At 42.8% G+C, this 25,804-nt stretch overlaps 1 protein-coding gene across 1 annotated transcript in view; it reads left to right on the plus strand.

Moving 5' to 3' along the window:
* Positions 1-596: 596 nt before the first annotated feature.
* LOC139566883 (meiotic nuclear division protein 1 homolog) overlaps positions 597-25,804 on the plus strand; it is a 33,249-nt gene continuing 8,041 nt past the window's right edge. Inside the window, exons 1-6 of the mRNA XM_071388224.1 lie at positions 597-1,019; positions 2,578-2,643; positions 6,145-6,202; positions 11,692-11,840; positions 14,612-14,686; positions 16,624-16,738. Of these exons, the coding sequence (XP_071244325.1) occupies positions 2,620-2,643; positions 6,145-6,202; positions 11,692-11,840; positions 14,612-14,686; positions 16,624-16,738 (421 nt within the window). The 5' untranslated portion in view covers positions 597-1,019; positions 2,578-2,619. The remainder of the gene's footprint in view (positions 1,020-2,577; positions 2,644-6,144; positions 6,203-11,691; positions 11,841-14,611; positions 14,687-16,623; positions 16,739-25,804) is intronic.

Genomic DNA, 25,804 nt, shown 5'->3' on the forward strand with positions numbered 1-25,804 from the left:
GGGCATAGCACCCACCTTTTGCAGAAAATGCATTGAAAGTATAGGGAGCGTTCACCGCGACCTGCGATCAGAGTTTACTTGCCACTTTTTTCCCCCACCACTACATCACTGATTATAACCATAGTAAGTCTCGCCAGGATTTCGCAACATTTTGGGGATTTCTGCTTTTCTGAAATTCAGCTTTTCTGAATTTCATTTAGCGAAAAAAATAATTCACACGTTAATTTCACAAAGCAACAAAAGTCACATGTGATTTTAAGCAGAATACATCATACAAAAACAATTAGAAACATCTAAAGTGCTCAAATCTGTTTATTTTCCTGAACAAACAGCTCTGTCATAATCCACTCACACACCTCTCCTCTCCATCAGGCTTGGGGCTTGCTATCAACGAGATGCAACTCCCATTCCTACGGACTCTCTCTCTCCCTCTTAAAAAAACCCAAATAGGTTCAAAGCTGATCAATCACTTTCAATTTGAGGATCGATATTTCTTTCAAATAAATTGTCTTCAAAATTCTTGATTGTGATTTTTCTTTTTTTTCTGAAAGTGTCGTAAGGGAGATAAAGAACAGAACACGGAAAAATAGAGTTGTGGTTGATTGTTATTACATTTCTAAAAAATCCAGAAAGATTGTGCCTTCGTGATCCGTATTAAAGTTTTAGAGTTTAAAACGGCAATGCTGACAAATTGCACTCAGCACTTTGAGCAGCGTTCTCCATTGACAGACTGGGGAGAGCAGAGTGCCGACCACTCTCGTGCGAAGATGATGGCTGATTATTGATGGCTGACAGGCAGTACAATGAACAGAAATCAATCTCATTTGCCAACAAAAATAACAGCTAACGACAGTGCGAAACAATTTCCAAATGTTTTTGGAATCTAGAGAAAGTCGACAATCAACAGTCACTTCAAATCAGCAAAGCATATGAGAATGTTAGAACAGTTCCCACAGCAGCTGCAGATCACCATGACTGAAGTGGTAGCAGGGAAGACTGGCAAACGCTGAAAGACCAAGGTGAGTGGCGTTTTACTCAAACTTTTACTCCGCTAACCTTAGCTTTAGTAGAGTGGTCGTTTCGCACTTTCGTTAGCTGTTATTTTTGTTGGCAAATGAGATTGATTTCTGTTCATTGTACTGCCTGTCAGCCATCAATAATCAGCCATCATCTTCGCACGTGAATACGCTGACAGGCCAGGGGGAAAAAACTTTGTTGACGTGTATTTGGATTGGGCCATTTTCCAAGGCAACAGTGCAGTAATTGGTCAAAATTACGAACCCGCTTTTGATTGAACCCTTTTATTTGTAAAAATTGCGAGCTTTCGCGCAATATGCGCGGTTTGGTTGATTTTTTGGATTGAATTATGCGTACTCAGAATCCTGGAGGGACTGCATAGTAGGCTGTACTGTGTAAGACTGTAGCTCTCCTAAACTGACAACAGATGGCGCCAGGGTATGAGAGGTGAGTTTAATATCCCGCTCCCCTTCCCTCCTCGTTGACAACCCTTGAATTACCGCGGGAAACTCATTGCTTGCACTGTATCTCTGAAGCCGGAGAAACTCAGTCCGTGAAGGTTATTTACATTGCAAAATGGTAAGTTAGTTAGACCTTTTTACAGTCAACACCCTTGCTCCCAGTCAATTGCACACTGGCTAAATGGCATAGTTAGATAGCCAGTTGAAGAAGCTTTGGTTGAACTCTAACTTGCTAGCACACTTACATAAAGCTAACTAGCATGTATGCTAGCTTGGCATGTCTCTTTGCAACAACAGAAAATAACCAGTTACGTCCATGTGCTAGCTAGGACGTTATGTGGTTGGCGTTTATTTATGTTCACATGCTCCTTCGAGCTTGTCTGCCAGTGTATAAATAAGCCGCTTGCCATGGCCCCTCAGCGAAAGTCTGCAAAGCTTCATTGCCACTAATATATCAAGAGGCACATTATGTTTTAAACGGGGAGGGGCTGCAATGTCAACCCCACCTCTGTTTTTGGTAAATAGCTGAGGGATGGAGAGATGTAGACAAAGACTTTATGTTTGATCCGAAATGTGTGTCGGATGCTTCGTATGGAAGGTATGACGCAATTTGTGGAGGATTGAAGAGGTCAAATCAAGCTCTGTACCACATCGCCGTGTGCCTCTAAAATGTTGTAATAATGTGGAGGGCCCCGAATTGACATGATTGGTTAACGGTAGGTGGGGACCAGAGGTCCAGTATAAACAAACTCACTTCCTATGCAATAGCTCGGCTCCGCTAAGCGCAAGAAGTATGGCAGCCCTGAAGTCTGCAGCATCTTACTAAATGCTGTATGGCCACTTCAGACGTCGGATGCAAGGATTGACCATCCATGAGATTAACATTTATAGTTTTATCCATGTTCTGAGGCTATACATTTTTAAAAAAAAGTTATATTTGTGGTTATGATGGTGTATGACAGTTGAACTAGGATCATGAGGCATTTAAAAGTTCATTCATTGATTCTTGAAGAATTGTTGAAAGTCAATGCATGTACCGATTACAGATTGCCACATTATAACTGACTTATTTTATTTCTTCTGTATTTTTGTTTTGCAGTCAAAAAAAAAAGGTCTCAGTCTTGAGGAGAAGAGGACTCGCATGATGGAGATTTTCTTTGAGACAGTGAGTTAAAAGGATAGTTCACCAAAATGACATATCGGTGTCTTTGCTAATCGGTTCCATAACGTGAATGGGATTTGTGCCACAAATCCTTAAACGTTAGCATGTGGAAACAGTGCCAGGGAAACTAAACCAAAGCATGAATTGCTAGGGACCCCAAGGGGTGCACGTTTTTGTTTTTGCCCTAGCGCTTCACAGCTGATTTAAAATAATCAACCAATCATCAATCTTTGACAGTTTGAATTAGTTGTGTAGTGTTACGGCAAAATTGCTGGCCTGCAGGGTAAGGAAACCAATGTAACTTTGGTGAACTCTCCCTTTAATAATTTGACACTTAGGTGTATTTCATAACACAAATGCTGTTTCACTTCAAGCTGTGGAGGTCCAAGAGTATCCATGGAGAGTAGCAAGATTGTGGGAGTTTTGAGTCAGTTGGTGAAACCGAGGACTGGTTTCGTGTCGCAGTTAGAAAGCTGCCGCTGATGCCAGGGTTGGCTATGACACCTGAGCTAAAGTAAACAGACCATACATAGCACCTTGAGCGTGCCTCCATCTCTCAGACACACACGCACACCGGCTCTCCCTCTAGTGTGAAACACCCTCGGACATGTTGGGGCAGGGAACTTGGTTTCTAAGGTGGGGTTAACCAGTAGAAGAGGTTTTCAGGACAATGCATGCTGTATTGCTGATTCAGAGTAAAGTTGCGGTTGAATAGCGGGAACTGGGTTACTGCGATTTCCCACCCAAACCAACTCCCTTTTCCCGGGATAAATAACTGCTAGAAACCGGACGTCTGCAGTTTGACAAGGCACACTCTTACTGCTCGCTTAAAGGTTTAAAACCATAGAAATACTTAATCACATGTTTGATCATGAATTATAGGCCTATACTGGTTTTTGATATTCTTTAACGTTTTCCATGCCCTCTTTTGATTTGAAGCAAAACCAATAAATGTCAGTTTTCACTGTCTTTTCAAGAAACAACAAACTACAATCTAAGCTAGATGCCCTCAATCTCACACAAATTATCAAGGAACCTACCAGGTACAACCCCAAATACGTAAACATGGGCACCCTGAAAGATATCATCCTGACCAACTTGCCCTCTAAATACACCTCTGCTGTTTTCAACCAGGATCTCAGCGATCACTGCCTCATTGCCTACGTCCGTTATGGGTCCGCGGTCAAACGACCACCCCTCATCACTGTCAAACGCTCCCTGAAACACTTCAGCAAGCAGGCCTTTCTAATCGACTTGGCCCGGGTATCCTGGAAGGATATTGACCTCATCCCGTCAGTAGAGGATGCCTGGTTGTTCTTTAAAAGTGCCTTCCTCACCATCTTAAATAAGCATGCCCCTTAAAAAAAAAAAAAAAACTAAGAACAGATACAGCCCTTGGTTCACTCCAGACTTGACTGCCATTGACCAGCACAAAAACATCCTGTGGCACACAGCTTCGAATAGTTCCCGCGATATGCAACTTTTCAGGGAAGTCAGGAATAAATATACACAGTCAGTTAGGAAAGCAAAGGCTAGCTTTTTCAAACAGAAATGTGCATCCTGCAGCACTAATTCCAAAACGTTTTGGTACACTGTAAATTCCATGGAAAATAAGAGCACCTCCTCCCAGCTGCCCACTGCACTGAGGCTAGGAAACACTGTCACCACCGATAAATCCACGATAATCGAGAATTTCAATAAGCATTTCTCCACGCTTTCCACCTGGCTACCCCAACCCAGGTCAACAGCTCTGCACCCCCCGCAGCAACTGGCCCAAGCCCCCCCCGCTTCTCAAATCCAGACAGCTGATGTTCTGAAAGAGCTGCAAAATCTGGATCCCTACAAATCAGCTGGGCTAGACAATCTGGACCTTCTCTTCCTAAAATTATCCACTGCCATTGTTGCAACCCCTATTACTAGTCTGTTCAACCTCTCTTTCATATCGCCTGATATTCCTAAAGATTGGAAAGCGGCCGCAGTCATCCACCTCTTCAAATGGGGAGACATTCTAGACTCAAACTGTTAGACCTATATCCATCCTGCCCTGCCTTTCTAAAGTCTTCGAAAAGCCAAGTGAACAAATAGATCACCGACCATTTCGAATCCCTCCGCTATGCACTCCGGTTTCCGAGCTGGTCACCGGTGCACCTCAGCCACGCTCAAGGTCCTAAACGATATCATAACCACCATCGATTTAAAAAAATAAACAGTTCTCGTGCCGACTCTTTTCTCTGTATATATCAATGTCGCTCTTGCTGCGGGTGATTCTTTGATCCACCTCTACACAGACGACACCATTTTGTATACATCTGGCCCTTCTTTGGACACTGTGTTAACAAACCTTCAAACGAGCTTCAATGCCATACAACACTCCTTCCGTGGCCTCCAACTGCTCTTAAACGCTAGTAAAACTAAATGCATGCTCTTTAACCAATCGCTACCCGTGCCCACCCACCCGCCTAGCATCACTACTCTGGACGGTTCTGACTTAGAATATGTGGACAACAATACCTAGGTGTCTGGCTATACTGTAAACTCTCCTTCCAGACTCTATTAAGCATCTCCAATCCAAAGTTAAATCAAGAATCGGCTTCCTATTTCGAAACAAAGCCTCCTTCACTCATGCTGCCAAACATACCCTCGCTACATATTCGTTGCCAAACCCACTGGCTCCAGGTCATTTATAAGTCTTTGCTAGGTAAAACCCCGCCTTATCTCAGCTCACTGGTCTCCATAGGAAAACCCACCCAGTAGCACGTGCTTCAGCAGGTATATTTCACTGGTCATCCCCAAAGCCAACACCTGCTTTGGCTGCCTTTCCTTCCAGTTCTCTGCTGCCAATGACTGGAACGAATTGTAAAAATCACTGAAGTTGGAGACTTATATTTCCCTCTCTAACTTCAAGCATCGGCTGTCAGAGCAGCTAACCGATCGCTGCACCTGTACACAGCCCATCCAACCAATTACCTACCTCATCCCCATATATATATATATATTTTTTTTTTTTCTGCTCTTTTGCACACCAGTATTTCTACTTGGACATCCTCATCTGCACATCTATCACTCCAGTGTTCATTGCTAATTACTTTGCCACTATGGCCTATTTATTGTCTTACCTCCTTACTTCATTTGCACACACTGTTTACAGATTTTCTATTGTGTCTTTGACTGTACGTTTGTTTATTCCATGTGTAACTCTGTGTTGTTGTATGTGTCGAAATGCTTTGCTTTATCTTGGCCAGGTCGCAGTTGTAAATGAGAACTTGTTCTCAACTGGCCTACCTGGTTAAATAAAGGTGAAATAAATAAAAAATAATAAAAAAACAAAGAATGTTGACTCACTGAATGCATGCATTTGGCCTGTAGGGGTTATTTTCTCTTATGGCCCAGTTTCTAGACTATTAGTTTAGGACAGCTTGGCACCCTGTCTAACTTGCTCATACTTTTTAATTTAAAAAAATAAAATATATTAGTATGGAGTTGTTTTTTTGTCTCTCTCACCAGAAAGAAGTGTTTCAGCTGAAGGACATAGAGAAAATCGCCCCCAAGACTAAAGGAATAAGTGAGTAATGATTATTTGAGACGAACCAGATGGATCGTTTTACAAGTGAAACCTGGGACTCGTGATTTATTTTCTATATGAAATAAAACTCAGCATTAAATAAAAAAATGTCCCTGCGATGCCAATGTGCATTTTCTATTCAGTGACGGCATATGGATCCCAAATCTTTAAGACCGGCGTACTAACATTTCCGGAGGTCTTTATTTCACCTCTTGAAGTTATCCATGTTTTTGGGGTGAGCATTTTGCAGATGCCCATAAGTAGTTCTGTGTCATTTTCTTCCCATGAATGTGCGGTCTGTGTCAACACTGAAAGTTGCCCTCACGCACCCGTAACAACATAATGATAAAATAGTCCCAACATCATCGTCTTGGAAACCGAGTCTAGCCCAAATCACTTTGATTCATCCCATATTTAGCCTGTAGTATGGAGTGGGACGACACTACTGCCAAAAGGCACTAACGTGGGGGGGGGGTGTACAGGGAGAACAACAATAGGGAAAAGCACATGTTTTAAGTGCTGGCACCATAGAGAAACAGAGCTGTGCTGTTTTGGTACGCACCCAAACGGGACTTTATTTTCCTTTTTTTTTTTACAGTGGACGTTACATTAATTTGGGGAAACTTGATCGGGCTGCCCGCAAATTATTAGAATCACATGTTTTTAAAGGCCCTGCTCTGCATCTGCTGTGTATAACAGTCACTTATCACACACAGCAGAGAGGGAAGGAGGGAGAGAATGAGAGGGTGAGATCAGGGGCCCTCTGAAAACGTTGAATATGCATCCATTCTTTTCCTTGATGTAGCCTGATCACTGATCACTAATTTCAAATAATTGGATAAGCAAAACCAAGGGTTCAACTACATCGCTTTCCACCAATCCAGCTATGTTATATCAGTGATTACTTGAGGGACAGAAGGGAATTATATATTTTTTTAAAGTCTCAGGAGAGAAATGGTGAGTGAGCGATGGAAGAGAGAAAGGCGGAGAGGCAAACGAGCGAGACAGAGGGACTAGAAACTAGCAAGTCTGGCAAGATGTGCCAGACTATCGAGAAATTTAAGCATGTTTGATAAATGAGGCCCCTGAAATCCTTGTTCCAGAGTTTGCTTAAACAGGGCCCATTAGTTTGATTCTCCCTGCTGCCCAACATCCTCCCAGTACTTAAAGGGGAAGTTCAGTGTTTTTCATATTCACAGTGTACGATACATAGCTAAAGTTTGTAGTGGCTGTTTAGAGAAAACAAAACAATGGATTACAGTTTCTCCTGGCCATAGACTACTTTCAGGATGTGGCGCCATCTAACTTTAAGTTGTAAAATACTGAACTTTCTCTATAACACAGCTCGTTCCAAAACACACCAGATCAACTTTATTAGTGCTACGGCAGAGGAACAGAACAGTGCATGATGTGGGACTATCACATTTCACCAGACGTCCTCGTTCCAGATGTTAGAACGTTCTATTATGCTTGGTGGTAAAGTTTCCCCTAGGTAGAGATCTAGGACCAGCTTGCCTTTCCCAATCTATCCTTAACCATTGTGGGAAAAATGCTAAACTGCTAAACTAGCTTTATTACTCTCAGCTGATTTGGGATCAGTTAAGAGAGGGAGGGAATACACAGAAGAGCCCTGGACTCTGCAAATTTAAATCAACGTTTTCCCTTATCGCTGTAATAAATGTAAAGCGATTACGTGGCAGATGAGTGGGCTATTGTTGCGTCCCAAATGGCACCCTGTTCCTTATATAGTGTACTACTTTTAACCAGGGCCCATTAGCGCTTTGGTCTAAAGTAGTGCACTATATAGGGAATAGGATGCCAAATGGGATGCAGATTGATTCTGCTCTCGGTACATCTGGACCACAGAGTTGGAAGATTGAAGCTATATGAGCCTGGATAGTATAATGGGCTTCACTCGGTAATATGATGATTTGAAACAAATCTAGTTGTTTTGCTATGGAGTGTGAATGTACAGTGGCTTGCAAAAGTATTCACCCCCTTTGGCATTTTTCCTATTTTGTTGCCATACAACCTGGAATTAAAATAGATTCTGCGGGGGTTTACACAACATGCCTACCACTTTGAAGATGCTAAATATTTTTTGGGGTGAAACAAACAAGAAATAAGACACAACAGAACTTGAGCGTGCATAACTATTCAGCCCCCCCCCCCCCCCCCAAGTCAATACTTTGTAGAGTCACCTTTTGCAGCAATTACAGCTGCAAGTCTCTTGGGGTATGTCTCTATAAGCTTGGCACATCTAGCCACAGGGATTTCTGCCCATTCTTAATGGCAAAACTGCTCCAGCTCCTTCAAGTTGGATGGGTTCCGCTGGTGTACAGCAGTCTAAGTCATACCACAGATTCTCAATTGAATTGAGGTCTGGGCTTTGACTAGGCCATTCCAAGACATTTAAATGTTTCCTCTTAAACCACTCAAGTGTTGCTTTAGCAGTATTCTTAGGGTCATTGTCCTGCTGGAAGGTGAACCTCTGTCCCAGTCTCAAGTTTCTGGAAGACTGTAACAGGTTTCCCTCAAGAATGTCCCTGTATTTAGCCCCGTTCCTTCAATTCTGACCAGTTTCCCAGTTCTTGCCGGTGGAAAAACATGGATGGTGTTCTCGGGTGAGGAGAGGTTTTGGGTTTGCGCCAGACATAGCGTTTTCCTTGATGGGCAAAACGCTCAATTTTAGTCTCATCTGACCAGAGTACCTTCTCCCATATGTTTGGGGAGTCTCCCACATGCCTTTTGGCAAACACCAAATGTGTTTGCTTATTTTTTTTATTTAAGCAATGGCTTTTTCTGGCCACTGTTCCATAAAGCCCAGCTCTGTGGAGTGTGGTCCTATGGGCAGATACTCCAATCTCCGCTGTGGAGCTTTACAGCTCCTTCAGGGTTTTTCTGGTCTCTTTGTTGCCTCTGATTAATGCCCTCCTTGCCTGGTCCATGAGTTTTGGTGGGCGGCCCTCTCTTGGCAGGTTTGTTGTAGTGCCATATTCTTTCCATTTTTTAATAATGGATTTAATGGTGCTTTGTGGGATGTTCAAAGTTTCTGATATTTTTTTATAACCCAACCCTGATCTGTACTTCTCCACAATGTTGTCCCTGACCTGTTTGGAGAGCTCCTTGGTCTTCATGGTGCCGCTTGCTTGGTGGTGCCCCTTGCGTAGTGGTGCCCCTTGCTTAGTGGTGTTGCAGACACTTTGGCCTTTCAGAACAGGTGTATACAGTTTAAGTCGGAAGTTCACATACACCTTAGCCAAATACATTTAAACTGTTTTTCACAATTCCTGACATTTAATCCTAGTAAAAATTCCCTGTCTTAGGTCAGTTAGGATCACCACTTTATTTAAAAAATGTGAACTGTCATAATAGTAGTGATTTATTTCAGCTTTTATTTTCATCACGTGGGTCAGAAGTTTACACATACATACACAATTAGTATTTGGTAGCGTTGCCTTTAAATCGTTTAACTTGGGTCAAACGTTTCAGGTAGCCTTCCACAAGCTTCCCACAATAAGTTGGGTGAATTTTGGCCCATTCCTCCTGACAGAGCTGTTGTAACTGAGTCAGGTTTGTAGGCCTCCTTGCTCGCACACGCTTTTTCAGTTCTGCCCATACATTTTCTATAGGATTGAGGTCAGGGCTTTGTGATGGCCACTCCAATACCTTGACTTTGTTGTCCTTAAGCCATTTTGCCACAACTTTGGAAGTATGCTTGGGGTCATTGTTCATTTGGAAGACCCATTTGCGACCAAGCTTTAACTTCCTGACTGATGTCTTGAAATGTTGCTTCAATATATCCACATAATTTTCAATCCTTATGATGCCATCTATTTTGTGAAGTGCCCCAGTCCCTCCTGCAGCAAAGCACCCCCACAACATGATGCTGCCACCCTGTGCTTCACGGTTGGGATGGTGTTCTTCAGCTTGCAAGCTTCCCCCTTTTTCCTCCAAACACAACAATGGTCTTGATGGCCAAACAGTTCTATTTTTTTTATTTCATAAGACCAGAGGACATTTATCCAAAAAGTACGATCTTTGTCCCCATGTGCAGATGCAAACCGTAGTCTGGCTTTTTTTATGGCGGTTTAGGAGCAGTGGCTTCTTCCTTGCTGAGCGGCCTTTCAGGTTATGTCAACTTAGGACTCGTTTTACTGTGGATATAGATACTTTTGTACCTGTTTCCTCCAGCACAAGGTCCTTTGCTGTTGTTCTGGGATTGATTTTCACTTTTCGCACCAAAGTACGTTCATCTCTAGGAGACAGAACGCGTCTTCTTCCTGAGCTTTATGACGGCTGCGTGGTCCCATGGTGTTTATACTTGCGTACTATTGTTCGATCAGATGAACGTGATACCTTCAGGCGTTTGGAAATTGCTCCCAAGGATGAACCAGACTTGTGGAGGTCTACAATTTTTTTTCTTCTGATGTCTTGGCTGATTTCTTTTGATTTTCCCATGATGTCAAGCAAAGAGGCACTGAGTTTGAAGGTAGGCCTCGAAATACATCCACAGGTACACCTCATATTGACATAAATTATGTCAATTAGCCTCTAATTCTAAAGCCATGACATCATTTCCTGGAATTTTCCACGCTGTTTAAAGGCACAGTCAACTTAGTGTATGTAAACTTCTGACCCACTGCAATTGTGATACAGTGAAATAATCTGTCTGTAAACAATTGTTGGAAAAATTAAAAATGAGTTGAATGCACGACTTGGTTGAAAAACAAGTTTTAATGACTCCAACCTAAGTGTATGTAAACTTCCGACTTCAACTGTGTATACTGAGATCATGTGACAGATCATGTGACACTTAGATTGTACACAGGTGGACTTTATTTGTCTAATTATGTGACTTCTGATGGTAATTGGTTGCACCAGATCTTATTTAGGGGCTTCATAGCAAAGGGGATGAGTACATATGCGAGCACCACTTTAGAATTTTTTGAAAGAAGTTCTTTTTTTCACTTCACCAATTTGGACTATTTTGTGTACGTCCATTACATGAATTCCAAATAAAAATCTATTTAAATTACAGGTTGTAATGCAACAAAATAGCAAAAACACCAAGGGGATGAATACTTTTGCAAGGCACTATCATTAGGATGAGTCCAAGATGGTGCACTTGACACTAGCAATGACAATGAGGTTACAAGAACCACAGGTTTTGCCTTCCACTAATGACCAGGTTGAGAGAGGGGTACTGAGGTACAGTAACACGTCCCCACTAAGTACACTTACCTGCCACCCCAATCTCAATTCAGACATAAAGTGCACTTCCTAGGGAACTAGGGCACTAACACACTCCTGGGCTCTACATCAATTCACCTTTCTGTGATTCCTCACATCCTTTTCAATCATATTGGAGGAGATGGTCCAAGGTCCCTCCACTCTGACCTTTTTATCTAATGGGTTTTGAGAAGGTGAGGAAAGCGGATGCGACGAACCCAGGAAAGATTAACTGAGAATGAGCCTCCTGTCTGCAGCACCCATGTCAGTGAAGGAGGTTCTCCAGAGTCTGGTGGATGACAACATGGTGGACTGTGAGAGAGTGGGCACCTCAAACTACTACTGGGCCTTCCCCAGCAAGGCCCTGCACGCCCGCAAGCGCAGGTTGGAGGATCTGGAAAAGCAGGTGATTTTAACGGGTGTATTGTGGCCTATGGTGGTCTAAGCATACCATACCGCTGCAGCATGGGTTAGAATCTGACCCACTGCTACAGAAATTCTGTCTTCTATTTTTCCTATCCAATAAACACAAAATATGTGTGGGACATCCCCCTCAATTGTGTGAGCTTCTCTGACACTGCAGGGGGGGGGAGTATTTTGGTTTTCAATAGGGCAAAGTACACTGTCACCCCCCCATCTGACCTTTAAGCTAACCCATCTGACCTTTAAGCTAATGCTGAGGGTCTACTGGCCTCTCTCCCCTCCAGTTTTAACAGCTTGCTAGACTCTTTATCGAGTTCACGCCAGCGATTCACGTGGTTCTTATTACAGAACATCGCAGGCCTATAGACCTCATGTACCTAGTTTGTGTCCCAAATGGCCCCCTATTCTCTATAGTGCACTTCCATACTTAACTAAATTACCTTATGTGCCCTGGTAAAAAGTATTGCACTACATAGAGAATAGGGGGCCATTTGGGATGCTGCCCTTATCTGCATAGTCTCAAGCCCACAGACAGACCGGTGCATTTCCTGTGCCAAATGCGTTATTTGTTCTTAACTGTACTCTGATTTCTGTAGCTAGCACACCAAGCAGGCACACTTGTTTGCAGTAAAGCATATGCTTTCACTGTAAGTGGGAGGTAAAGGAATTACTACAACACTCAAACGTGATTAGACATACGAAACAGAGTGTAATGTTTGCACACAACTCGAACTGTCCATGTTGTGTGATCAGTATTTCATTTTGTTAATCAAATGGCACTTTACATATCTTCAAAATAATGACTGAAGACAAAATTAAAATGTACCTAGACTGGCTTCGAGGTCCAGAGTTGAGTTTGAGGGGAGCGGTTAAGACCGCTGTCTTCATAGCACTCACACAGCCTACCATGTCGTCGTGTGTTCGAAATCCAGCCCACACTCTTCTGGCACAATCTTCTCTCCCATCTTCCTTGTCTTTCTCTCACTATCTATTCCCCCCAAAAATAACATGCGTAAGGAGTACATTGTCAACTTGGTGTCTCATTTGATCATGATCACAAGGAAGCTCTAGGTTCAGAACCAAAGTAGCCTACGTCTAAGACCTAATAATCTCATCCCAGAGTTGTGGGTAGTGACTCGTTATCAGTAGCAGCGCTGAAGGGGGTGGCTGTGTGGCTTGTCGCAGGTGGCGGTGTCACTTAAACAGTTGGTGGTCCTCTCGTTAGCATTTCATCCTCGTGATGACCAAGTTCCCCACGCCACAGACCAGACAGTATGAAGGCGTGTACTGGGCGGTGAATAAATGGCTTCTAGTCCCCAGTGGTGCAACTAATGCGGCGGCCGCCGAGTTGGAAATTAAACACATTGGCGTGAATATGTGGTCTGTTATCGGTGACATATTTATATGGGAACCCTCCCGTCTCTCATTATATAAACAGTGTACAAGGAAGGGAACTGTTTCTTTGTTTTATAGTCAATAAACTTTTATTAAAATTGTATTTGAGTTATTGGTTTGTCACTGTCTGAACTTTTGAAAACAAACCGTTTAATGCGAGTTATGATGTATAGAGAGATGTAGATTAAATGACACCCTATTCCCTGTGTAGTGCACTATTTTTGACCAGGACCCATAGGGGGACAGAGCCAATGTGCAAGAATACTAACCAGTGCAGAATAATTTTGGCTCATAGTTCTTTGCCATGACTTTTGATTGAGTGAGAAATATTATAGCTGCCTGACTCTTGCTTCTGTTACCATGGGGATGACTGAGTTGAGGAGTATCCAGATTTTCATACCTGTTTCTACGGTATTACCGGAAGTGCACACACAGGGCACTATTTATTTTGACCGCAAAACAATTCTCGGCAACAGGTATTTTGATCCAGGAGGGGATTGAATGTCACTGCTGAAACCAAGAAGCTTGATCTTGACATCTAGCCTCTTAGTTAACAAACCAAATGCACTGAGTAACTGAGCTCGAGCACTGAGCTCGATATCATTTATTTGACATATCTTAGCTTCCTTATACTTAACTGATAGTTATAAGTAGTACGCAACCCTGCAGTTATTGAAAATCATACCGTTGGAATTTCGAAATACTTTGATATACATTATAAACGGTATACAGTAATCCCTCGTTTATCGCGGGGGTTACGTTCCGAAAATGACCCGCGATAAGTGAAATCCGCGAAATAGAAAACTTTTTTTTTTTTTTACAATTAGCAACTATTACATGTATACAAATACAGTGACTCACGTGTAGGCCGTTTCGTCGACATTATGGGTTTAGGAGATGTTCGAAATTACAAGATAATTTGGCCAACTTAATGTAAATTTGCCAAGCTGTTTTATGTACGTACACATAACTGCACGAGACGACAAAATGATAGCACAATTCGTAGCATGTTTTGATACAAGAAGCGGGAGTGAGTTTTTAGCGAATCAGAATGCAGAGCACAATGCACCAAAAAAAAAAAAAAAATGCATTATGAAAATCCGCGAAATAGCGAATCCGCGATAAGTGAACCGCGAAGTGGCGAGGGATCACTGTATCGCCTAATGGCAGCTGTTTCATGCAGACACGATTTAAGAATTTGATAATGTATGTGTATGATATTTAGTTCATATGTATGTGTGTGTGATGCATAGTTACATGTGTGAAATTGAAGTTCAAGCCCACAAAACACAACATTAATGTGAAAATTTAAATGTGATGTTAAATTGTGTTAATTCTAAATGTATTTTCTCGCCATAGCATACCGAGGAGAAACAAAGGAAGATGTCTCTGCTGCAGGCTGTCGACAAATCAAAAGTAGGACGTGAAGAAACCGTAAGTACATTTACGCACACATGCCAGCCTTAAAGGGAAAGCAGGCCATTTTATTATCCTTCATTTTATCAATGATGAGTGATTTTGTTTATCTGCAATAATTTTGAGAAATAGTTTTTGTATTGTAAGATAAAAGGACTAGAATCCACACCTCTAAGGGGGGTTGGTGTGTATTTTGTTGCAAATACAGTGCATTTGGAAAGTATTCAGACCCCTTGACTTTTCCCACATTTACGTTGCAGCTTTATTCTAAAATTGATTATATTGTTGTTCCCCCTCATAAATCTACACTCAATACCAATAATGACAAAGCAAAAACAGGTTTTTAGAAATATTTGCTAATTTATTAAGAATAAAAAATGGATTGGGAGTATTTTCAGGTCTCTCCAGAGATGTTCAAGTCTGTGCTCTGGCTGGGTCACTCAAGGACATTCTGAGACTTGTCCCGAAGCCACTCCTGCGTTGTCTTGGCTGTGTGCTTAGGGTCGTTGTCCTGTTGGAAGGTGAACCTTCACCCCAGTCTGAGGTCCTGAGTGACTGGAGCAGGTTTTCATCAAGGAACTCTCTGTACTTTGCTCCGTTCATCTTTCCCTCGATCCTGACTAGTCTCCCAGTCCCTGCCGCTAAAAAACATCCCCACAGCATGATGCTGACATCACCAGGTTTCACAGTAGGGATGGTTTCCGGTTTCCTCCAGACGTGACGCTTGGTATTCAGAACAAAGAGTTCATTCTTTGTTTCATCAGACCAGAGAATCTTGTTTCTCATGCTCTGAAAGTCTTTAGGTGCCTTTTGGAAAACTCCAAGCGGGCTGTCATGTGCCTTTTTTACTGGTGGAGTGCTGCAGAGATGGGAGAACCTTCCAGAAGGAAAACCATCTCCACAGAGGAACTCTGGAGCTCTGTCAGTGACCATTGGGTTCTTGGTCACCTCCCTGACCAAGGCCCCTTCTCCCCCGATTGCTCAGTTTGGCCGGGCGGCCAGCTCTAGGAAGAGTCTTGGTGGTTCTAAACTTCTTCCAGTTAAGAATGATGGAGGCCACTGTGTTCTTGGGGACCTTCAATGCTGCAGAAATGTTGTGGTACCCTTCCCCAGATCTGTGCCTAGACACAATCCTGTCTCGGAGCTCTACGAAAAAGTAATCTCTCCTCCTTCCAGGCTTTTTCTTCTTTGAACTTATATGGTGATTGGCATCTAAACTTTCATAGTATTACCACGACGACTGACAACACAGTTCGTCTTTCAATCACCCAGGTGGGTATAACCAATGAGGAGATGGCACGTGGGTACCTGCTTCTATAAACCAATGAGGAGATGGGAGAGGCAGGACTTGCACCGCGATCTGCGTCAGAAATAGAAAGGACTTCTATTTTAGCCCTTGGCAACGCAGAAGCGCGCGAGCAGTGTGGCTGCAATAATTGAATTATATCGATTTCTAAATGTATTTTGCGACGTGAGCGCACGCAACGCGAGCGGTGTAGTCAGGGTATTAGTGATGGGGGGGTGAATCAATAGTTCAATTTTGGGATATTTTTGACAATGTATTGTTTTGACTATCGCAATATTATTTTAGCGGTAGTTGACTGTACTGCACAAACTCCTTCCTTCATAGCTTGTTCTCAATCTTTTTAAATGGGGAGCCAGTTTTGTTTTCAACACATTTCCCTGACTGATCAAATATCATTTTCTTTTGTCTCTCTGTAGCAGACATGGTGAGCAGTATGTTTGGAACATCGAATCGCAATAAAATCAGTATCGAATCGCAATACATATTGAATCGTGAGAATTGCAGTCTGTATCATATCGGCACCTAAGTATGGTGATAATATCGTATCGTGAGATCCCTGGCAATTCCCTGCCCTAATGTGTTTGCACACTTGGTGTGTGTCTGTCTTTTGGGTTTTCACCTGTGTGTGTGTGTGTGTCCACCTATAAAGGAGGAGCGGGCCACTCTTCTAAAGGAGCTGCAGGCTCTGAGGGAGAAGAGTAGTCATCTGAAGGCAAAGCTGGAGAAGTACAGGGAGTGTGACCCGGAAGTGATCGAGGAGATGAGTGAGTACCCTGTAACCAGCCTCTCAAAAACAAGGAGGCTGCATCCCAATAATCTGACCTTTTTCCTGAAGTGTGCACTCGTTCACTACTCACCACAAATTTACAAGCATTGGATTGGTGTAGGAATGAGCTAGAGGGAGTTAACACCATTTTCTTCTACTAGTCATTTCCATGAAGGGAGGTGAACAAGTGCACACTTCAGGAACAAGGATTAGGGGAATCATTGGGATACACTTGGAAATACACCCAGATGTCCCTCCAAATGTCAGGTGTTAACTTTTATCCGTACTCTTTTTGGTTCTCGAGAAAGAGGCTATTTAGTATTTTATATGTCATATCAACAATGTGTCCTGCTTTAACCACAAGCTCATTTGACTGGATTTTGAACCTTGCCCTCATTTTGTGTATCTTCAAACTTTCGCCATTGTTGAAACCTCCCCATACAAATTCAGTTTGGATCTAATTAATAAAAGGAGGGAATCCAATGAAACATCAAGTGCCTAGTCTGGACAAATGGCTCAATCCACAGCTGTCCATCAGGCAGGTGGAAGCCCAGAGACTGAGAAGCCTGGACAGCGTCCAAGAGAAAGCAATCAAGCAGCCCCATACAAGTAGCCTACGAGTCCATGGTTAAGTTTGGAAAATCTGGATCTGCTCCAGTGGGTAGAAATAGAATGGATAGATTGGACATGGACCCAGTCCAGCACAATGAAATAGGATCCATAGAACAGACATGTTGGCGACGCCATCAGATTTGTGCACCTTGCAGTTGCGTGAAGCACGTAAAAAAGGTAAAGAACTGATGCACTGAGAATCTAGTCATCGAGCATTCCAAATATAGCAATTTTAAACACCCGTCGGTCCACCGCTACTGCATATGGCTTTAAATCGGAATGCCCGTTCTATCCCTCTCCAAATCTATGCTTCCCAGCTGTTCTAGTTCAGTGCCTTCCCCTCCTCGACTTCTCTGGTTTCACAACTCAGTTTAACCCATCTCTTAAATCAGGAACTCCAACTAAGCCCATAGTTGTAATTGCATACACAACATTAACCGGTCGGGATTGACAGCTTTTAACGGTCTGCCCGTGTCCTGATTTTATAGACTGTTTATTTTTACACACCTCTCAACTGGTAGAGGCACGACAAGCGATTGGCTATTTGGAGTCTAAAAAGGAATCGTTGTAGTGGCTTTAGTGTGTGTGTGTGTGTGTGTCAAATCAAATTTTATTTGTCACATACACATGGTTAGCAGATGTTAATGCGAGTGTAGCGAAATGCTTGTGCTTCTAGTTCTGACAGTGCAGTAATATCTAATAATTCCCGAACAACTACCTAATACACACAAATCTAAAGGGGTGAATGAGAATATGTACATGTAAATATATGGATGAGCGAAGGTGCAGTAGATGGTATAAAATACAGTATATACAGTGGGGAGAACAAGTATTTGATACACTGACAATTTTGCAGGTTTTCCTACTTACAAAGCATGTAGAGGTCTGTAATTTTTATCATAGGTACACTTCAACTGTGAGAGAAGGAATCTAAAACAAAAATCCAGAAAATCACATTGTATGATTTTTAATTAATTAATTTGCATTTTATTGCATGACATAAGTATTTGATACATCAGAAAAGCAGAACTGAATATTTGGTACAGAAACCTTAGTTTGCAATTACAGAGATCATACGTTTCCTGTAGTTCTTGACCAGGTTTGCACACACTGCAGCAGGGATTTTGGCCCACTCCTCCATACAGACCTTCTCCAGATCCTTCAGGTTTCGGGGCTGTCGCTGGGCAATACGGACTTTCGGCTCCCTCCAAAGATTTTCTATTGGGTTCAGGTCTGGAGACTGGCTAGGCCACTCCAGGACCTTGAGATGCTTCTTACGGAGCCACTCCTTAGTTGCCCTGGCTGTGTGTTTCGGGTCGTTGTCATGCTGGAAGACCCAGCCACGACCCATCTTCAATGCTCTTACTGAGGGAAGGAGGTTGTTGGTCAAGATCTCGCGATACATGGCCCCATCCATCCTCCCTTCAATACGGTGCAGTCGTCCTGTCCCCTTTGCAGAAAAGCATCCCCAAAGAATGATGTTTCCACCTCCATGCTTCACGGTTGGGATGGTGTTCTTGGGGTTGTACTCATCCTTCTATTCCTCCAAACACGGCGAGTGGAGTTTAGAGCAAAAAGCTCTATTTTTGTCTCATCAGACCACATGACCTTCTCCCATTCCTCCTCTGGATCATCCAGATGGTCATTGGCAAACTTCAGACGGGCCTGGACATGCGCTGGCTTGAGCAGGGGGACCTTGCGTGCGCTGCAGGATTTTAATCCATGACGGCGTAGTGTGTTACTAATGGTTTTCTTTGAGACTGTGGTCCCAGCTCTCTTCAGGTCATTGACCAGGTCCTGCCGTGTAGTTCTGGGCTGATCCCTCACATTCCTCATGATCATTGATGCCCCACGAGGTGAGATCTTGCATGGAGCCCCAGACCGAGGGTGATTGACCGTCATCTTGAACTTCTTCCATTTTCTAATAATTGTGCCAACAGTTGTTGCCTTCTCACCAAGCTGCTTGGCTATTGTCCTGTAGCCCATCCCAGCCTTGTACAGGTCTACAATTTATCCCTGATGTCCTTACACAGCTCTCTGGTCTTGGCCATTGTGGAGAGGTTGGAGTCTGTTTGATTGAGTGTGTGGACAGGTGTCTTTTATACAGGTAACGAGTTCAAACAGGTGCAGTTAATACAGGTAATGAGTGGAGAACAGGAGGGCTTCTTAAAGAAAAACTAACAGGTCTGTGAGAGCCGGAATTCTTACTGGTTGGTAGGTGATCAAATACTTATGTCATGCAATAAAATGCAAATTAATTACTTAAAAATCATACAATGTGATTTTCTGGATTTTTGTTTTAGATTCCGTCTCTCACAGTTGAAGTGTACCTATGATAAAAATGACAGACCTCTACATGCTTTGTAAGTAGGAAAACCTGCAAAATCGGCAGTGTATCAAATACTTGTTCTCCCCACTGTACATCACACATATATTCCTTTTGTCCAGGTGGTTAAGGGCAGTGCAAAGGCGAATGCGTCGTCCATGGATCTGTCAGGGCGGTAGGCGAATTGGAGAGGGTCGGGGAGGGAGGAGGTGATATGGTCTTTGACTAACCTTGAAGCATTTCATGATGACTGAAGTGAGTGCTACTGGTCTTTAGTCATTCAGTTCAGTTACTTTCACTTTCTTGGGCACAGGGATGATTGTAGACATCTTGAAGCAGGTGGGTATAGAGGCCTGAGCTAGGTAGAGATTGAAAATGTCAGAACACAACAGCCAGCTGGTCTGCACATCACAATTCTGTGGAGGTTGCTGAGGGGAGGACGGCTCATAATAATGTCTGGAATGGAGTCAATGGAATGGTTTCAAACATGTGGTTCCACATTTCAGCTTTTCTTATGAGCCGTCCTCTCCTCAGCAGCCTCCACTGACACGATACCTGGTAGCAAAGGTGTCAGCTAAAGGTGACGTGCTTGCAGGGCTTTGTAGTCTTGCATGATGTCTACATTGAGGCTAATTAGCATTTTGGAATCAGAGTGAGTAAACCTGAAATATATTCATAAGTCACCTTGTCCGAGAGATTTACATGGTTATCAAAACGTAACGCCAGGTTAAACCTACACGAAACACAGCACTTATTTTAAGTGTTCCTAAAATCCCCTATGGGAAAAATGAATGGTGGAGAAATTATTGGAACCATTTCCCTGTTTGACCGCTAGGTATTATGATCTCCACTATGGGGCTCTATAACAAAGGGGTTGAATACTTATTGACTCAAGATATTTCAGCTTTTCATTTTCAATTAATTTGTAAAAATTTCAAAACATAATTCCACTTTGACATTATGGAGTATTGTGTGTAGGCCAGTACCCAAAAATCTCAATTTTATCAATTTTAATATTTGGGCTACAACACAATGTGTAGAAAGTCCAGGGGTGTGAACACTTTCTGAAGGCACAATACATGAAGGCACAATTTAATATTTACACTTGTTTTCGAGATTGGGGGACAACTGTTAAAATTGTGCCTTATTTTGCAATCAAAGTAAGAGTCGTGTGTGTGGAATGAATGTATGTGTGAGCACGTGCGTGTTCGTGTGCATTGCAACCCCTGAAGGCATCCCCCATCACTCACTTGTCTTGACTGGTATCTGAACCCCCCCCCAAAATGGTTTCTAATTGTGGCCCATCTACTGTGGCTCCCTAGTGAAAGTGGATGCCTCCCGCCTTTCCCCACCCTAGCTCCCACAGCCCGTCCCCTGAGCTCTGAAAGACGAGTACACGGCAAACTGTCAAACCCTCACCCCGTGTGTGTTCTGCTTAAGCCTGAATGATGAGGCGTGAAAGTCGAATAACGTGATCCATATCCTACAGATGCATGGCACTCCCAGATGGATGGCTGGAGGGAGGGAGGGGGACCTCCCCTATTCTGGTTCCCCCTGCTAGTGGGTTTGCCCACATGTCCTTCAGGAACTGATTGATTCTGGTAACGCTGTTGTCGGCAGTGCGAACTGAATACCCCGGCGCAGGCGGATGCCAAGGAGGACTCCGCCCCTACCGCTTCTCCCTTCTCTCTTTCACCACCATCTATCTCTCCCCCCCGCAGCTGTCTCGTTGCCGGAGGGGCTCCACACGGCTGGGCGTTCAGCCCCGCACACATTTTCACATAATCGTCTCCATGTTTCCCCCATGAAGCGTTAATTGTATTTCCAAAGCTGCTTGTGGTTCTTGTGAGGTTATAGGACACCGTGTTGTGCCTAGGTTCAAACGGGGTGTGGATTCAGCCTGCAGTGTGCTAAGGCATCCCTAGAGTCCGGTTCTGGTCTAGCAGAAGGCTGTGGGCATAGGGGTTCATTAAGAACCTACTATTAGACTTGCTATCAAGAGATTGACACTTAATACAACTATGAATTGAACTGAATTAATCAAATGTTTTACATTGAAGGACAGTCAAGGGATACAATTAAAAGATTAAAAGCAAATAGACTACAAACCTCGGGACATTTGTATAACAAATAATACAAAAGCATCACGGGGGAAAAAGAACATGAACATTATTCTGTACTGTACATATTATGCAGCTGAGCTATACTTCGCTGTGTTGGCGCCTACAGGTGAGTCTGCTTTGAGTTAACAATTAGCCCCTAGCACTGATATCCTCGTAGTTGGAGAAGCTTGCTTTGAGTTTGAGTTATGGATAGGCCAGGCCTCTGCTGTTTATGATCACTAGGCATGCTCCTCTCCCTTAGACAGTCTTGTCGGCTTTGCCCACAGGATTTAGTCTCAGTAGAGATGTAGTACACACCGGAGCTGAAATGGCTCCATCTAGAATTATTTTTCTTGCGCAGAGAGCTGAAGATCATCTCATCTTGCATCAGATCTCCTGGTCGGCTCCTTGGGGTGTTGCCCTCATTCTTGATGCTAGGACCATGACCCCTGAGGGTGTCTGTATTAACATAGAGCTCCATCATCTTTTCCTCTGCCTCACCACTGTCAGTAGTGTCCATAGATACTTAGACTTCTCCACTACTTATGTCACTGAGTTACCTCCAAAAAACTAATGTCTGCACTGTACTCTTGCATGGGTCTCTGCTCAAGTCAAATAGAGTTTATTTTTTTGCTCGCGTACACATATTTTGTAGATATTATCGCGGGTGTAGCGAAATGCTTATGTTCCTAGCTCCAACAGTGCAGTAATACCTTAAAATACAGAAGCTCTGTGACAATACTGGCCAGTTACATGCTGTATTGCCTATCTCCCTCAGTAAACAGGATGCTACGATAGGAAGACAGACTTGCAAAAAATAGCTTTGACCTTTGAAAACAATAGCAAAAAAAACTCGCTCTTTTGAAAAAGGTCATCAGTGTGTCGTCGGCTAAGTGAAACACTTCTCTGCAATGGCATTTTGACTTTCGATACAAACTCGGGCTTGAGCAGAGTTTTGTCGTTTTTCCACATTGAAGCAAATTATCAAAATAACAAACTCATTCTTAAAAGCTCATTCTGTTCAATCATATTCCAATATGCCTGTGACTTCCTAATAGAATGTGACCTCACTTTCAGGGCTGTACAGTGCGATCATTTTACTCACATGTGCCTAAATATTTGAATTAAAGTAGTTTTATCTTTAAGTGGGGAGACAACTTGGGAGTGTAGCTTGCTAGCTGACTCACTTGACTGCTGACATTGATTGACACTGTAGAAATGTTCAATGTATTGAAAATGAAATGCATGAATAAGTATTCACACCCCTTTGCTATGACACTCTGAATTGAGCTCAGGTGCATCCAATTTCCTTTGATCATCTTTGAGAATTTTAAATTTTACCTTTACTTCAACAGGTTTTTTTCTCATTGAGAAAATATCTCTTTTCCAAGAGAGACCTGGTCCAATAGCAGCAGGGGGAACAACGTTTCAGACAAAATAACTTACATACACAACATTAAACAAAACTATAAACACACATACAGTACAACAATTACATTTACATTTAAGTCATTTAGCAGACGCTCTTATCCAGAGCGACTTACAAATTGGAAAGTTCATACATATTCATCCTGGTCCCCCCGTGGGGAATGAACCCACAACCCCGGCGTTGCAAGCGCCATGCTCTACCAACTGAGCCACACGGGACCAGTATTACATTAAAAACACAAACATCTTGACTAAAAACAGCTGGCCTAAAAACAATTACACTCTTCTATGATATATACATCGATCAAGTGTTTAAACTCCACCAACGAAACTAGATCATCACATGTTAAAATGTTCAGGAGAGAATTCCAGGACCACGGTGCTAAGTAACTAAAACTATTTCTACCATGACCTGTTCTAATTTTTGGTACTGTTAGAAGCAAATCAGAATGAAACCGTAATTGATATTTATTTACTGACCTGACTTAAAAAGAACAGAGATAAAATGGCATTTTACCCAATATGGCCTTATAAATCAGTGTATACCAGTGTTTAAGCCAACGCAAGGTCAATGATGACCAGCCAACAGCGCTGTAGAGATCACAATGATGTGTTAGACGTTTCTGATTTGTAATGAACCTGAGGGCTGCATGATACACTGAATCAAGTGCTCTCAGGGTAGTGGCTGAGGCCTGCATATATAAAACTTCACTAAAATCTAAAACCGACAGTAATGTACATCGTACCAGCTCCTTCCTGGCCTCAAAAGAAAAACAAGCCTTATGCCGGTAATAAAATCCTATTTTCAGCTTGAGCTTCCTTATCAAGTTCTCTACATGCACAGTGAAGCTCAGCTTTTCATCAACCCACACACCCAAATATTTGTACACTTTAACTTCCTCTATAGTATGTCCAGCCAATGTAGCAATGACATGATTTGTAACATGCCTGGCATTTGAAAATACCATGCATTTTGTTTTAACCGAATTTAGAATCAGCTTTAAATCATACAGATTCTGTTGTATGATGTTAAATGCTCTTTAAGGAGATGGAGATGTCACTACAACTTGATTGGAGTACACCTGTGGCCAATTCAATTGTTGGACATGATTTAGAGAGAAAACACACCTGTCTATAGAAAGTCCCACAGTTGACAAAGCATGTCAGAAATCTCCTACATAATTGTAATGAGGCATATCTGGTGAAGGATGTACAACTATTTTTTATAGTGTTCAATGTTTCCAAGATCACACTGGTCTCCATCATTGAGAAATATGGAACTACCCAGACTCTGCCTACAGCTGGCCCTCTGACCAAACTGAGCAACTGGGTAAGAAGGATCTTGGTCATGGAGGTGAAGAACCCAATGACCACTCTGACAGATCTACAGAGGTCCTTGGCTGAGATGGGAGAACCAGTCTCTACAGCACTTCACCAATCTGGGCTTTCTGGGAGAGTGGTTAAACGGAAGGCACGACGGCATGCTTGGAGTTTGCAGAATGGCAAGTGAAAGACCGAGATCGATCATAAGGCAAAAGATTCTGTGGTCTGAGACAAAAATTTTACTCTTTGGCCTGAATGCAAAGCGCTGTCTGGTGAAAACCAGGCACAGCTCATCACCCGTCTAACACTATCCCTACTGTGAAGCATGGTGGTGGCAGCATCATGCTATGGGGATGCTTTTCAGCGAAGGGACTGGGAGACTGGTAAGGATAGAGGGAACAATGAATGGATCCAAATGCAGGCAAATCCTTGATGAGAACCTGCTTCAAAAAGCAAACAACCTTAGAATGGGACAAAGATTTACGTTCTAACAGGACAATGACCCCAAGCATACAGCCAAAGCAATGGCTTCATAACAAGAATGTGAAAGTCCTTGAGCGGCCCAGGCAAAGCCCAGACTTGAATCACATTGAAAATCTGTGGAAAGACTTGATTGCTGTTCACCGCCGCTCCCCATCTAACTTAAGAGCTTGAGAAAATTTGCAAGGAAGAATGGGAGAAAATCACCACATCCAGATGTGCAAAGCTGATAAACATACCCAAGACGACTCAAAGCTGTAATCGCCGCCAAAGGGGCTTCCACAAAATGTATTTAATCTATTTGTAATTCAGGCTGTAACACAACAAAATGTGCAGTAAGTCAAGTGGTATTAATACTTTCTGCACTGTAAGTACCCCAGTAGTTAGGCCATTTTATCTTTGAAAACTCAAACATTGAACTGATACTTTAAATTCAGCAATACAGAGTCTCCAATGGATGTGGGAAAGGTAAATGGAGGTACTTCAAACCTAAATTGAAATTTTATAAGAAATCTTGACTCCATGTGAGCCTGCTTTGACTTAGCAGTTAGCCCCTTAGCACTGATGGGTTTGGAGTTTCAGTTATTGATATGCTACTTTCTCACAGATCCAGAGGAGCAATTCACTGCATTGTGTATTATGCTAGCTCTCCTCTGTCTATCACGCCACACGGTTCTTTTTTTCTTGCCCTGATAGCTGTTATAGGCTCCCCTTACACCCAGTACACTGGGGTCAATGGGGTGCCGTCCACCCATTGTCAGGTCCCTTCATCTCGGTCAGTTAGACCAATCCA

This window comes from Salvelinus alpinus, chromosome 39 (assembly GCF_045679555.1).
Source record: "Salvelinus alpinus chromosome 39, SLU_Salpinus.1, whole genome shotgun sequence".
NCBI classification, from domain to species: domain Eukaryota; kingdom Metazoa; phylum Chordata; class Actinopteri; order Salmoniformes; family Salmonidae; genus Salvelinus; species Salvelinus alpinus.